The 13,206-nt window shown below is 37.8% G+C and overlaps 1 protein-coding gene across 1 annotated transcript in view; it reads left to right on the forward strand.

The window, feature by feature from the left end:
- Polk (DNA polymerase kappa) overlaps positions 1-13,206 on the forward strand; it is a 59,538-nt gene that overhangs the window by 9,942 nt on the left and 36,390 nt on the right. The window contains exon 2 of the mRNA XM_057790120.1: positions 12,314-12,476. Within this exon, the coding sequence (XP_057646103.1) occupies positions 12,345-12,476 (132 nt within the window). The 5' untranslated portion in view covers positions 12,314-12,344. The remainder of the gene's footprint in view (positions 1-12,313; positions 12,477-13,206) is intronic.

Raw genomic sequence — 13,206 nt, forward strand, 5'->3', positions numbered from 1 at the left:
ATAATCCCACAGCCAAACAGCTGCAGAATTTCTTTTTGCTTATGCTGATATTTCTTTCTCATCATTCCTTTTCCCATGCATGCTGTAGTTTATGGTTATTGTATATTATCCGTTACTATTTCCTCTCTTTTGGTGCTCCTGTACATGTCAGTGACAGTATTGGTGGGAAAATTATAATAGGAAGATATGAGAATTACTAAGTAACTAACTTCTATAACCTGTCATGCTGTTTAAATGACTAGAGAAGAAAAACATACCTATTGGGTGGTATTTATTGTTTTGTTATTTATTGTTGTGTTTTGTACTGGGGATGGAACTCAGAGCTTTGTGTGTACAAGGCAGATACTATAATATGGAGCTACATCCCCATCCCCATGTCTCTTCTAAATTCTCATTTCAATCCTGGTCCCTGCTTCAGTATTCCAAGAGCCCTGAATCCCTTTTCCAGTTTCCCAAGCCCTTTGATGACTCCTAGCCTTGTGTGGTAGTTTGAATATAATTGCCCCCCATCTCATAGGGAGTGGCACTATTAGGAAGTGTGGCTTTGTTGGAGTGGGTGTGGCCTCACTGAAGGGAGTGTTGCTGTAGAGGTGGGTTTTGAGGTTTCCTATGCTCAGGATATTTCCCAGTGTCTTAGTCGACTTCCTGTTGCCTGAAAGATGTAGCACTCTCTGCCCCAGGACCACATCTGCCTGTATCCCTCCATTCTCCCCATCATGATAATGAACTGAACCTTTGAAACGCTAAGCCAGCCCCAATTAAATTTTTCTTTATAAGAGTTGTGTGGTCCTGGTGTCTCTTCACAGCAATGAAAACCTAAGACTGCTTGTCCTCAATCTAGTGAACATACCTTTACCCCAAATATCAGTGTCATATTTCTATTTCCTAAGATAAATTATGATACTAAATAGTTAGTAGTACTGAGATACTTACAGAGATGGACATTTTAAATTAACATTTCCAATATTTAACTTGCTTGCTTTTTCTTTATCTAACCATCCACAATCCATTTAGATTGATGGATTCCTTATTAACATCTATTATTAGTATTGTTATTATCATCGTCATCATAATCATCATTATATGCTTATATTGCCATGTGTTATTCTCTTGCTCTGAACTGTTTATATTGTTTACAAAAACAATCAAACTTTTTTGGTTTTGAGGGTCTTACTGTGTAGCCCAGGCTCGCTTTGAACCTGCCTTGTCTCTGCTCGGTCTCCCAGGTGTTGGGATTATAGGAGCATGCCACCAGTCCTTGGCATGTTGCTTTAATCATTTTTTTTTTTTGAGACAGGGTTTCTCTGTGGACAAGGCTGACCTTGAATTCACAGAGATCCACCTGCCTCTGCCTTCCAAGTGCTGGGGTAAAGCTTGCACCACCACAGCCTGACTAGTTGCTTTCATCTTTAAGGTGACTTTCTATCTATTTTGGACTTCTTCTGTGTTGATTTTTGTGAGAGTGACTTTCTGAGAGAGCTGTACTTGGAAGTAGTTGGGGAAAATGGTTGACATGGGTGCTTATTCCTACCGTACAGCATTGCATACAATTTGTCCCCAGAGAAAATGCTGACATGGATTACAAATGAGCAGTGATAGGCAGAGGACAAGTTTTGAAAGTCACTTCTCCTTCCACGGTGGCATTCAGGGGTCAAACTCAAATCATCAGGCTAGTATGCAAGTACTTTTACCCCCTGAACCATCTCACTGGCTCTGTCCACACATTTCTAGGGAATTTGAAGGCTAAAAGGAATGAAGGTCATGGGGGTAGGCAGAATGTAGTGCCGTGGAAACCCCCTGGAAGTGGGGGAAGGGAAACTGCAATCAGATATAATGTACGAGGGAATAAAAAATAATAATTAAAAAAAGAAAGGGCAGTCACTAAGAGCTGTCTGTTCTCTGCTGTTAGTGTAGAACTTGCGTGAAGTTAAAGGAGAGCTCCACTTTAGTGAGACCAGAGGACCCTCAGGAGCTGTGTCTATGACTTCATTCGAAAAGTGTCACGTTGTTACTGCGTTTGACACCTCTGCCATATGCTGATAGCAATACAGGACAACTTAGAAATGAACAGTAGAGAACCAAAATCAATGTCAAGGTTAGACTGAAAGTAGCTTAAGAGCTCTCTGCAAGAGGGAATGGCGAAAGAGACAGGAAAATAAGTTTGTGTAATAAGGTCTTGAATTTAGTAGACTTTTTTCTTCCAATAACATGGAGTGTAACCTAACAACTCAGTTTCTCATTAACAACATGACCCTGTCCCATGATCCAGTCTTTATTTGTAATTTTATGTTTGAATAGTAATTTTACAGGTTGTAAAATTAAATATTGTAGCAACACAGTATGAGAAAAGGTACTATAGGAGAACCTTTTTTATCCTTGCCTAAGGACATACGTACACATCCCATAAAATTTGTGTACCTTACTATATATCTCAAATAAAATAGAATGTGTCCACTCAGCATTTCTTTTTTATGGACAGATTTTATTATTTTAATTTAATTATTTTATTATCTATCTATATAGTGTGTGTGTGTGTTGTGTGTGTGTATGTTTGTGTGTTTCTAAGCAGGGTCTCCCTGTACAGTAGCTCTGACTATCCTAGAACCTACTCTGTAGACCAAGCTGGCCTTGATCTCAGAGGTCCACCTGCCTCTGCCTCCCAAGTGCTGAAATGACAAGTATCTGCCTCCGCCACCCAGGTGAACAGATATTTTTGCTGCCATGATCTAGTAGCCAAGAACTTGTCAGCCTCTCTCTTCCTGCCTACAGTCAACAATCAGAAACAGTGAACTAATGTAAAATACAAATTTACTGACTGGAGAGAGAGCTCAGTCAGTAAATTGAGTTTGATCCTAAGAATCAATGTTTAAAAACAAAATAGCCAGCATCACACACTTTTAATACTAACAGTGGAGAGTGAAAACTGGAAATCCCTGGAGATCCCTAGCTAGCCACCCTTTTCTACTTGGTGAGTTCCAGGCCATTGAGAGACCTGGTCTCAAAAGAAAGGTAGATAAGGCTTGGAGATGGCTCAGTCGGTAAAATGTTTCCTTAACAAACACAAGAACCCAAATTCATATCCCAGAACCTGTGTGAACAGCCAAGCACAGTGATCTGTTCCTGTAATCCAGTGATAATGAGATGAAATTCCTGGAAGCTTGGTGGCCAGTGAGTCTTACCTACTTGGCTGACATTTAGGCCAGCCAGAAGTCCTTCCTAAGCAAATGTTGGAAGGTGCCTGAGGAGAGATGGTTCTCAGACCTCTACATACACAACCACGTCCACACAAAGGTGGGTGGTGCCTGAGGAAAGACACCTGAGGTAGTCTTTGCCTCTGCGTGCTCATGCATATACATCTGTACACACAAACATGCACACACACACACACACACACACATATATACTATAGCTTTAACTTTTCATAGTTTTAAATTCTCCTGAGTTTACTTCTGAGTTAAACATTTTCATTGTTACAGAGCCCAGAAACCTTTGCAAAGCATGCAGCTCCTTAGCAAAATAGAAATGCATGAGCTAGGTTTGGGAGTTTATTTTGAATTGACACTTTATTTGATGTGCTTCAGAGTATTTCTCATTGTATATTAAGGAATATAGATTTCCTCGACTCGGGGACACATCTGTAATCTCAGCACTCGGGAAGGAGGATCCTAAATTGAAGGACAGCATGGCTTGCATTAGGGTGAGATGGAAGGGAAGATGGTGTCAGTTGTATCTCAGTAGGGGTAAGTAGGTAGAGTGGATGGATATTTTAGCAGGTGTCTATCCCATTCCTCCTCACTGGGACAGACGAATGAATAGGCTAAGGGCAATCAGAAAGTGTGTGAATCACGTGTAGGGTGCTGCACATTTGTAATCCCACCTGCCACAAGTAAAGGGCTGTTTAGGCTGCATAGCAAGAAAACAGCATTTAATTGGGAGCTTGCATTCAGTTTCCGAGGGTTAAGTCAATAATCATCGTGGTGAGAAGCATGGCAAGGTTAGTCAGTGGTCATGTTGAGAAGCATGGCAGGAGACAGGCATGGCACCGCTGGAGCTGCAAGCTGCAGACAGAGAGAGGGGGAGATAGAGAAAGAGAGCGAGAGAGACTGGGCCTGATAGAAGCTTTTAAAACCTCAAAACCCATCCCCAGTGACACACACCCTTCAGAAAGGTCACACAACCTAATTCTTCCTAAACAGTCAAACACTTGAGAGCCTGACATTCAAATATATCAGCCCATGTGGGCCATTCTCATTTAAACCACAGCAGTCCCCCAAAAGCAGGCTTCCGCCTGTGGTGAAAACTTGAGTTTTCTTTTGATGCATACTCTTAGTTTAGAAACTCCAGGGCATCGTTATTTGTGTCAGTTACAAAGATTTAAAAAATGAACTCAGAATGCCAAGTGTTTTGCATTCACAGTGTTGCATCCGTGTTTTCATCCCCATTATATAAAAACTGTGGGCATATGGTTCTATTTATAAGTGTGTAAAATAGTTTGAGAGAAACATGGAAAAATAGTAATCTGCTAATATCTTGGGGTTGTGACTTATAATATTCTTTAAAATTTAAAATATAATTTACAATAAGTAAAAATGAAAATGGAATTTTAAAATCAGTCATGTATGATTATTAATAATTATCAATTATTTGTTAATTTGAAGACTTAAATTTAGAATAATCTTCATTGTGTTTTAAATTAGAAGGTAAAAAGAATAATTACAGTCTAAAATTTTGTGCTAGATATTTAGTCTGTTGATGAAAACATGAAATATTTGAGCATTTGAGAGTTGTAAAAATAATAGTCTAACATAAGTTAAGGTTTTCTCCGTATGGGTTTGATTCTTCACAGTATACTGAACATGAGAACAAGCCCTACACAGGAGCCTCCTATAGCTCCCCTTTCCTTTCCTATCTCTGTGCCTCTGTCCTTTCCTGCTCTCTGCCCCTGTGGTTAGGGTATTCTTCCTGCTTGCCAGTATGTTCATTCCAGATTCCTTTGGTCAGTATGCTAATACTCATGATATTGTTTGCGTGCCTTTTAGAAGAAGCCCCCATCCTAAAACCTTTTTGCTAGAATTCCTTTGAAAAATTGCCAGTTTCCATCCTTATTACCACCAAAACGCAGGGGTCGCTTTGTGTTTTTAAGTGGTGGTGTGAATAGTCAGCAGTAGAATCAAACTGGGAAGAATTTGAAGATTTTCAGAGAAAATGCTTTTAAACCACTGCACCAAACCACAGGAACCAGGAAGTCTTTCCTTTGAGCCGTGCATCTCTTCTGTGTCTGTTTTAAAAGTAAGGCAGGTTGTACTTTAATTAGAACACTGAGAACTGTGTGTTTCTTATTGGCTTCTGGATGAACCAAACTATTCTGTAATTTCAGGCTATAAAAATGTTGGCCATTTTTCTTTTCAATGTTGCAGTTATATCCATTCATCTGGTTTATTTTATCTGTAATGATGCTTAATATTATAGTACAAATTCTAATTTGAGTATAAACAAAATCCATCTATGTAACCCCAACTGGCCTGGCACTTTTAATTGTCCTGTTTCAGCCTCCCAAGTGGTGGGATTGTAGGCCTGCATCAGTGTACCGAGACCTTACCCCTGCAACGGAGCTGCCATCAGAAGTCAGAGTATTAAAAACTTCTTTCTGAAATAATGAAATTTTTATTCTTTGCTAGCACCCAAGATGAAAGCAACATTGTTGTGAGTACCTGACTGCTGTCCACCTAGTCATTTGTTTGCCACATAAGTGAACCCCATTTTGGAGGTAACTGTGATGGCAAGGAAGCTTCATTAGAGCTGAATAAGGAGACTTGGATGCCATCCCAATTCTTCAACTTACCAGCAGAATTATGATGAATAATTCACTTAATTTTGCTTAATTTTTTTTAATTTTTGAATTTTTGTAGCTTTTCTTCTTAATAAATCACCAGAGAGAATAATTCTAAGAATAACTAAATTTGTTGTGCATGTTGTTTTATAGTTTTGTGTGTATATATTTTTGAATAAAACTTTAAAAAATGTATTATGTGTATGTGTGTGTCTGTATGAGAGAGAAAGTGTGTGTGTGTGTGCGCATGTATGCGCATGTATATGAAAACTGGTGGAGACATGCCACAGGGTGTGTGGAGATAAAGAACAACTTTTGGTCCTCTGCCTTCGCCGTGGGAACTGGGGACTGCACTCAGTTGTCAGGTTACATGACAAGCATTTTACCCACTGAGCTGCACCGCCAGCTCTTGAGTATGGCTTTTGTACAGACAGGTCTTTGTTGCTGGGCTCAAGTGGTCCTCCTGCCTGAACCTTGTGAGGGTTTTCTTAGTTTAAAAGGTGGTGTAACATTGTGCAATGTAGTCATTTCCTGGGTGTGAATAGATTTTTTTCCCTATATTTTTGCTTCCTGAATTGAGCTGTATTATATAGTCGGTAGTAATTGCAACTGAACTTGGCATGTATAATAGAGAGGTGTTATTTTATATTTGTTCTCTATACAATAGATAAAAATACAAGGCTTAACAAGAGCACCAAAGTTCATAAAAGAAAACACTACTACAGCTAAAATCACATACTGAACCTCACCTAGTGAGGTGACTTCAAAACCTCACTCTCACTAATAAACAGTTCATCCAGACAAAAATTAAACAGAGAAATGCTGGAGTTAATAATATCATGAATCAAACAGACCTAGCAGATATTTACAGAATATTTCACACAAACAAAAAGAATATACTTTCTTCTAAGAAGCTCATGGAACTTTCTCCAAAACTATGTACTGGTAAACAAAGCAAATCTCAACAAATATAAGAAAATGGAAATACCATCCTGTACCCTATCTGACCACCATGGATTAAAGCTGGATTTCAACAACAACAGACACTAGGCAACTCACTATTGAATGAAAAATGGGTCAAGACAAATCAAGAAGGAAATTAAAAACTTTTTAGAATTGAATGAAAACGAAAACACAATAGCCTGTCCTATGGGACACAATAAAGGCAGTTCTGGGAGACAAGTCGATAGCACTAAGTGTCTACATCAAAAAAATTGGACAGATCGAATATTAGTAACTTAGCAGCACTTCTGAAAGCTCTAAAGGATATAAAAGGAAGAAATAAATAACCAAGAGAAGAAATAATTAAACTAAGGATGAAATCAATGAAATGGAAGCGAAAAAAAAAAAATGCAGAGTCTCAATGGAAGAAGTTGGTTCTTTGAGAATCAGTAAGATTGACAAACCCTTAATCAAATTAACTAACAAATGGAAAGAGAAGTTTCAAATTAATATACTTAGAGACAGAAAGGGGGATATGACAACAAACACTGATGAAATCCAGAAAATAATGACATACTTTAAAAATCTGTAATCCACTAAACTGGGAAGCCTATACGAAATGGATGAATTTCTTGACATATATGACCTACCAAAATTAAGTCAAGATCAGATAAGCAATTTAAACAGACCCATAACCCCTGGTGAAAGAGAAGCAGTAATTAAAAGTCTTCTGACCCAAAAAGCTCAGCGTCAGAGGGATGCTGTGCAGAATTCTACTAAACTTTCAAAGAAGAATTAACACCAATATTCCTCAAATTATTCCACAAAATACAAATGGAAGGGATATGAGGCGACACTTATCACAAAACCTAAGCTATACAAAGACCCAACAATGAAAGAGAATTATAAACCAATATCCCTTATGAACACAGGTCTAAAAATTATCAACAAAATACTTACAAACCAAATCCAAAAACACATCAGAAATATTATCTGCTATGATCAACTTGGCTTCAATCCCAGAGAGGCAGAGATAGATCAAGACATATAAATCAATAAATGTAATGCACCACATAGGGTAAAAAACAAAAACCACATCATCATTTCATTAGATGCAGAAAGATAGATTTTTGACAAAAATCCATCATCGCTTTATGATAAAAGCCCTGGAGAAACTAGGATACAAGGGACATGGCCTCAACATAATAAAGGCAATTTACAGCAGTTCCACAGCCAACGCCAATCTAATCAGAAGCATTTGCACTGAAGTCAGGAACATGACAAGATTGTCCACTCTTTGCATGCCTAGTCAGTATAGTATTTGACATTTTAGCTAGAGCAATAAGACAACTGAAGGAGATCCAGGGGATACAAATAGACAAAGAAGTCGATGTTTTATTTGCAGATGATATGACTCTTAACATAAAGGGCCCTAAAAACTCCGTTAAGAACCTTCCATGCTGATAAACACACAAAAATCAGCAGCTTTCCTATATACAACTGTCAGACTGAGAAAATAGGGAAAGAATACCTTTCACAATAGCCTCGAAAAATACCCTGGGGCAACTGACCAAGCAAGACATGGATAATAAAAACTTTAAGACATTGAGGAAATAGATTAGATATCAGAAGATAAGATTTCTCATGCTCATGGGGTAGTATTAATATAGTGACAATGGCCATCCTACCCAAAGCAATCTGAAGATTTAACACAGTCCCATCAAAATTCTGGTTTCTTCACAGAAATTGAAAGAGCAATCTTTAGTTTCATATAGAAGCTCAAAAAATACAGGATAGCTAAAATAATAAAACAATAAGAGATTAATAAAAGAACTTGGGGGAAATAATCACATCCCCAATCTCAAATAGCAGTACAAAGCTATAGTAATAAAAAAACATCATGGCATTAGCACAAAAACAGACATTTGATCAATAGAATTGAAGACCCAGACTAAGTCCACACACACTTATGAATACCTGATTGATTTTTTTTTATAAAAACAAAGAAGCCAGGAATACACACTAGAAAAAAAGACAGCCAACAAACGGTGCTGGTCAAAGTAGAAGGCTGCATGTAGAAGAATACAAATAGATCCTTTGTCACCCTGAACAAAACGACTCCAAATGGATTAAGGACCTTGGCATAAGGCCCTAATTCTCATGTGAGAGGTGGGGAATAGTGTTGAACTCATTGACAAAGGAAAACACTTTCTTAACAAGATACTAATAGCACAGGCACTAATACCAACAATAAATGAGACATCATAAAACTTAAAAGCTTTTGTATGACCAAGGACACCATCGATTAGGCAATTATATGTCTCAGTGTGTGTGTGTGTATGTATGAGTGTATATATATACACACACTTATATATGTGCATATATATATCACAATTTTAAAAAATGGATACAGAACTAAACATAGGTCTCAAAAGATGAAAACAAATGGTTGAGAAACACTTAAAGAAATGTTCAACATCCTAAGTCATCAGAGAAATGCAAATCAAAACTAGTTTGAGATTTTATCTTACACCAGTCCCAGTGGCCAAGATCGATAAAACAAATGACAGCTTATGCTAGTGAGGGTGTGGGGAAAGGAGAACCCTTATTCATTGCTGGTGGGAGTGCAAACTTGTACAGCCACTATGGAAATCAGTGTGGTGGTTCCTCAGGAAGATGGGGATAGTTCTACTTCAAGAGCCAGCTATACTACTCTTGGGCAGATACCCAAAGGACTTCTGTATCCTACCACAGAGATACTTGTTCATTGCTGCTCTAGTCATAAAAACCCAAAATTTACAATAACTTAGCTGTCCATCAACTGATAAATGGGTAACAAAATGTTGTGCATTTATATGACTGATGTTTTAAAAAGTTATTAAATTTACATATAAATGGATGAAACTAGAAAAAAATCATTCTGAGTGAGGTAACCCAGACCCAAAGAGATAATATTGTATATTTTGTCTTATATGTGGTGGTTACCTTTTTTAAGCTTTCATGTGTGTTCTACAGTCTATATAGCCACAGAGATTAGGCACCTAGTGAGGGTCTCCCAAGGATTGGGATGTAGGAGATATTGTTTTGAAGAGACAGTGGTTAGACTGGAGTGGGAGGACTAAATGGGGAGAGGAAAGAAGAGAGGGGTGAGGGAGAGAATGTGGGGAAGGATAGCTAACACTTTGAGCCATTTGAAGGGCTATATGGAAATCTACCACTATAGAAGCTCCTTTAAATATATACATATATGAAAGAAATGTAAATGGAACTGTCAAATAATGGAGAGACAATGCCCCAACTAGATATCTAATGACACCAAGTAAAATCTCCAGTGCCGGGAATGTGTTATATCTATTTGAGTCTTTGGCCAAAGTGGCACCAAGGAAATTCCCAAACATCTCAGACTATTGCCAAAGCTATTGGTTGCTCTCCAAAAACTAATAATAAGGCCCCATTGCTGATACAGCACTTATATAATTCTTCGAACATGGAGAAGTAGAACTGGTGCCTAACTAGAGTCTGGTATTCATGGTACTGGAAAATACTCTTAAATGCCACCAGAGGATAAAGGTAACTATCAACCCAGCTGCTAACCCTGCAATCTGCAACAATGATCTTTCAGCAAGATGTGCTGGTGCAATAGTGGCACAAACATTGTAGGAGTAACCAACCACTCTGATTGGATTTAAGCACATTCCATGAGATAAAGCCTATATCTGACACTGCTATGGTGCTGAGAACCCTAGACTAGAAAGGCCATGGGAAAACCTAATACTATTATTCTTCTAAAGCAGTGGTTGTCAACCGTCCTAATGAGGCCCTTTAAAACAGTTCCTCATATTGTGGTGATCCCCCAACCATAAAATTATTTTTTGTTTCTACTTCATAACTGTAATTTTGCTACCATTATGAGCCTTAAATATCTGTGTTTTCCAATAGTTTTACATGACCCATATGAAAGGGTCATTTAACCCCCAAAGGGCTTGTGATCCAAAGATTGAGAATCACTCTTCTAAAAGAACCATAGCAATAGAACATCTCTTAATAAGATTCTGCTATACCCATAAGTCAGTCCCTGATTCAGCCATCATCCAAGGAACAACTTCTTGTTGCAATGGGTTAATTCTAAACACCTAGAATTATAACTGGACAAATTCAGAGAGTGAGAGATTTTGGAATACTCATTCCTAGATGGATGTCTTCATCAGACCATCCCCTCAGGGCCTAGGGAACTATGTGGAAGCAGAAGCAGAAAGACTGTAAGAGCTAGAGAGGATGGTTGACTTAAAGCAAACAGTATCTTCCAAACAGGACAGAGTCACATGTAATTCACAGAGCTGTGGCAGCAAGCACAGTGCTAGCACAGGTCCAAGGCAGAGGCGGTCCAACTGCTGAGAAGGGGAAGTGGATATGAACTCCCAACCCAAGGCAAGAAGCTATCTGTATTTGAAAGTTGCTTGCAACTGAAAATTTATTTTTCTCCAATGAAGCCTCACTGCGACTATTAACTGTACATCAGGGCAGGCAGGCTCCATACCCAGCAGTAGGTATGCAACCCAAAATGAACTCAATAGGATTTTTATAGATTTTTCTGTCTTAAATTGCTGTGGTTGGTATTTTTTGTCTTATTGGTCTTTCTCTCGTATATTTTGGTTTCCATTTGTATGGGTGTGTGTGTGCATGTATGTGTTTCCTAGTTTTTTGTTCATGGTTTATTTTTTGTTTGCTTGTTTTTTTTTTTTTAAAGAAAGAATGAAAGGGTGTAGATTTGAGTGGGTGGAGAGGATATGAAAAAAAATTCAATAGGAAAAAAATACCCATGAGGTTTGGACTTGGATATGTTTTTAACAAACGTGTAGCTATTGTCTAACAAATGTAAGTTAGCAGATGTGATCTGAGACTCAGGCTTCTCTTTTTATATTTGGAGTAGTAACATCCGTCTTTTATGGGTATTTAGCATGTGTATGTAGGGCAGCAAACATGACTGACATGAAATATGCAGGAAAAGTTCATTCCTTTTGTCTCCAGAAAGATAGTAAGCTTAGGACAATAATGGCAAAAATTTGAGTAGTAATTTTTCTTTTTCTTTTATTTCTTTCTTTATTATTATTTTTGGGGTTTTTTGTTTGGTTGGTTGATTTGGTTTGGTTTGGTTTTGGTTTCCAGTTTTTTAAGACCAGAATTCTCTGTGTAGCCCTGGGTGTTCTGGAATTTGCTCGTAGACCAGGCTGGCCTCAAACTCACAGAGATCCACCTGCCTCTGCCTCCTGAGTACTGGGGTTAAAGATGTGTGCTACCACTGTCCAGCTGAGTAGCACTTTTTCAAGATCCAAGAAATGTTATTGTTTTTTTTTTTTTTTTTCAGATGAGGTTGCATATAGCCCAAACCAGCCTCACATTCATTGTATAGCTGGAGATGCCCTTGAACTTCTGCTCCTTCTTCCCTGCCTTCCCAGTGGTGCCGTGCTGGGAGGATCAAGAGGATCAAGCCCAGCTTCTGTGGTCACCTAAAAACACTGCTTATTTTCTATGCCTTTGCAGCTAATACAGAAGAAGTCGCCTTGTTTACGTCATGGATAACACAAAGGAAAAGAATAATTACAAAGATGATCTTCTGCTTAGGATGGGACTAAATGATAATAAAGCAGGGATGGAAGGACTGGATAAAGACAAAATTAACAAAATTATAATGGATGCCACAAAGGTATGTTCTTGCTTCTTTCAGTATCTGTTATTTATTTTTTTAAAGATTTATTTATTTATATACTTTATGTATATGGGTCTGTTGTTTGCTTGTACATTTGCAAACCAGGAGAGAGCTTTGGATCCCATGGGACTATAGTTGAAAGTGGTTGTGAGCCACCATGTGGGTGCTGGGAATTGAACTCAGAACCTCTGGAAGAGCAGCCAGTGCTCTTAACCTCTAATTGATCCTCCAGCACCCAGTATCTATGTTTTAGTTAGTATTAAAAGAAAATCATTAGTTTTTGGTTTACTATCATTTTTATTAATTAAAATCTTTTAATATACCATTAAGTTATGAAATATATAAATGCTTTTCAAATCTGTTTTGCTTGTTACAAAGCTTTCTACTTTGAATTTATATAAGTTATAAATTAAAATAAAATTCAATAAAATTTTATGCCTATAAAAGCAAAAGAATGCACATGTTTTATCTTTTTACCTCTTGTAAATGAATATTAATAATTGGATGAAGATTTATACTTGCATATGTGGATCTAGTTTATTGATCTAATCAGAATTGTTACTGATTGATATCTAAGCCATTCCTAATCTTTTACTTTATTTATTTATATATATTGAGGCAGGGTCTCACTATATAGTCCTGGCTGTCCTGGTACTCATTATATAAACTAGGTTGGCCTTGAATTGACAGAAATCTGTCTGCCTATGCTGGAATTAAAGTTCTGCTT

This window comes from Chionomys nivalis, chromosome 15 (genome assembly GCF_950005125.1).
Source record: "Chionomys nivalis chromosome 15, mChiNiv1.1, whole genome shotgun sequence".
NCBI classification, from domain to species: domain Eukaryota; kingdom Metazoa; phylum Chordata; class Mammalia; order Rodentia; family Cricetidae; genus Chionomys; species Chionomys nivalis.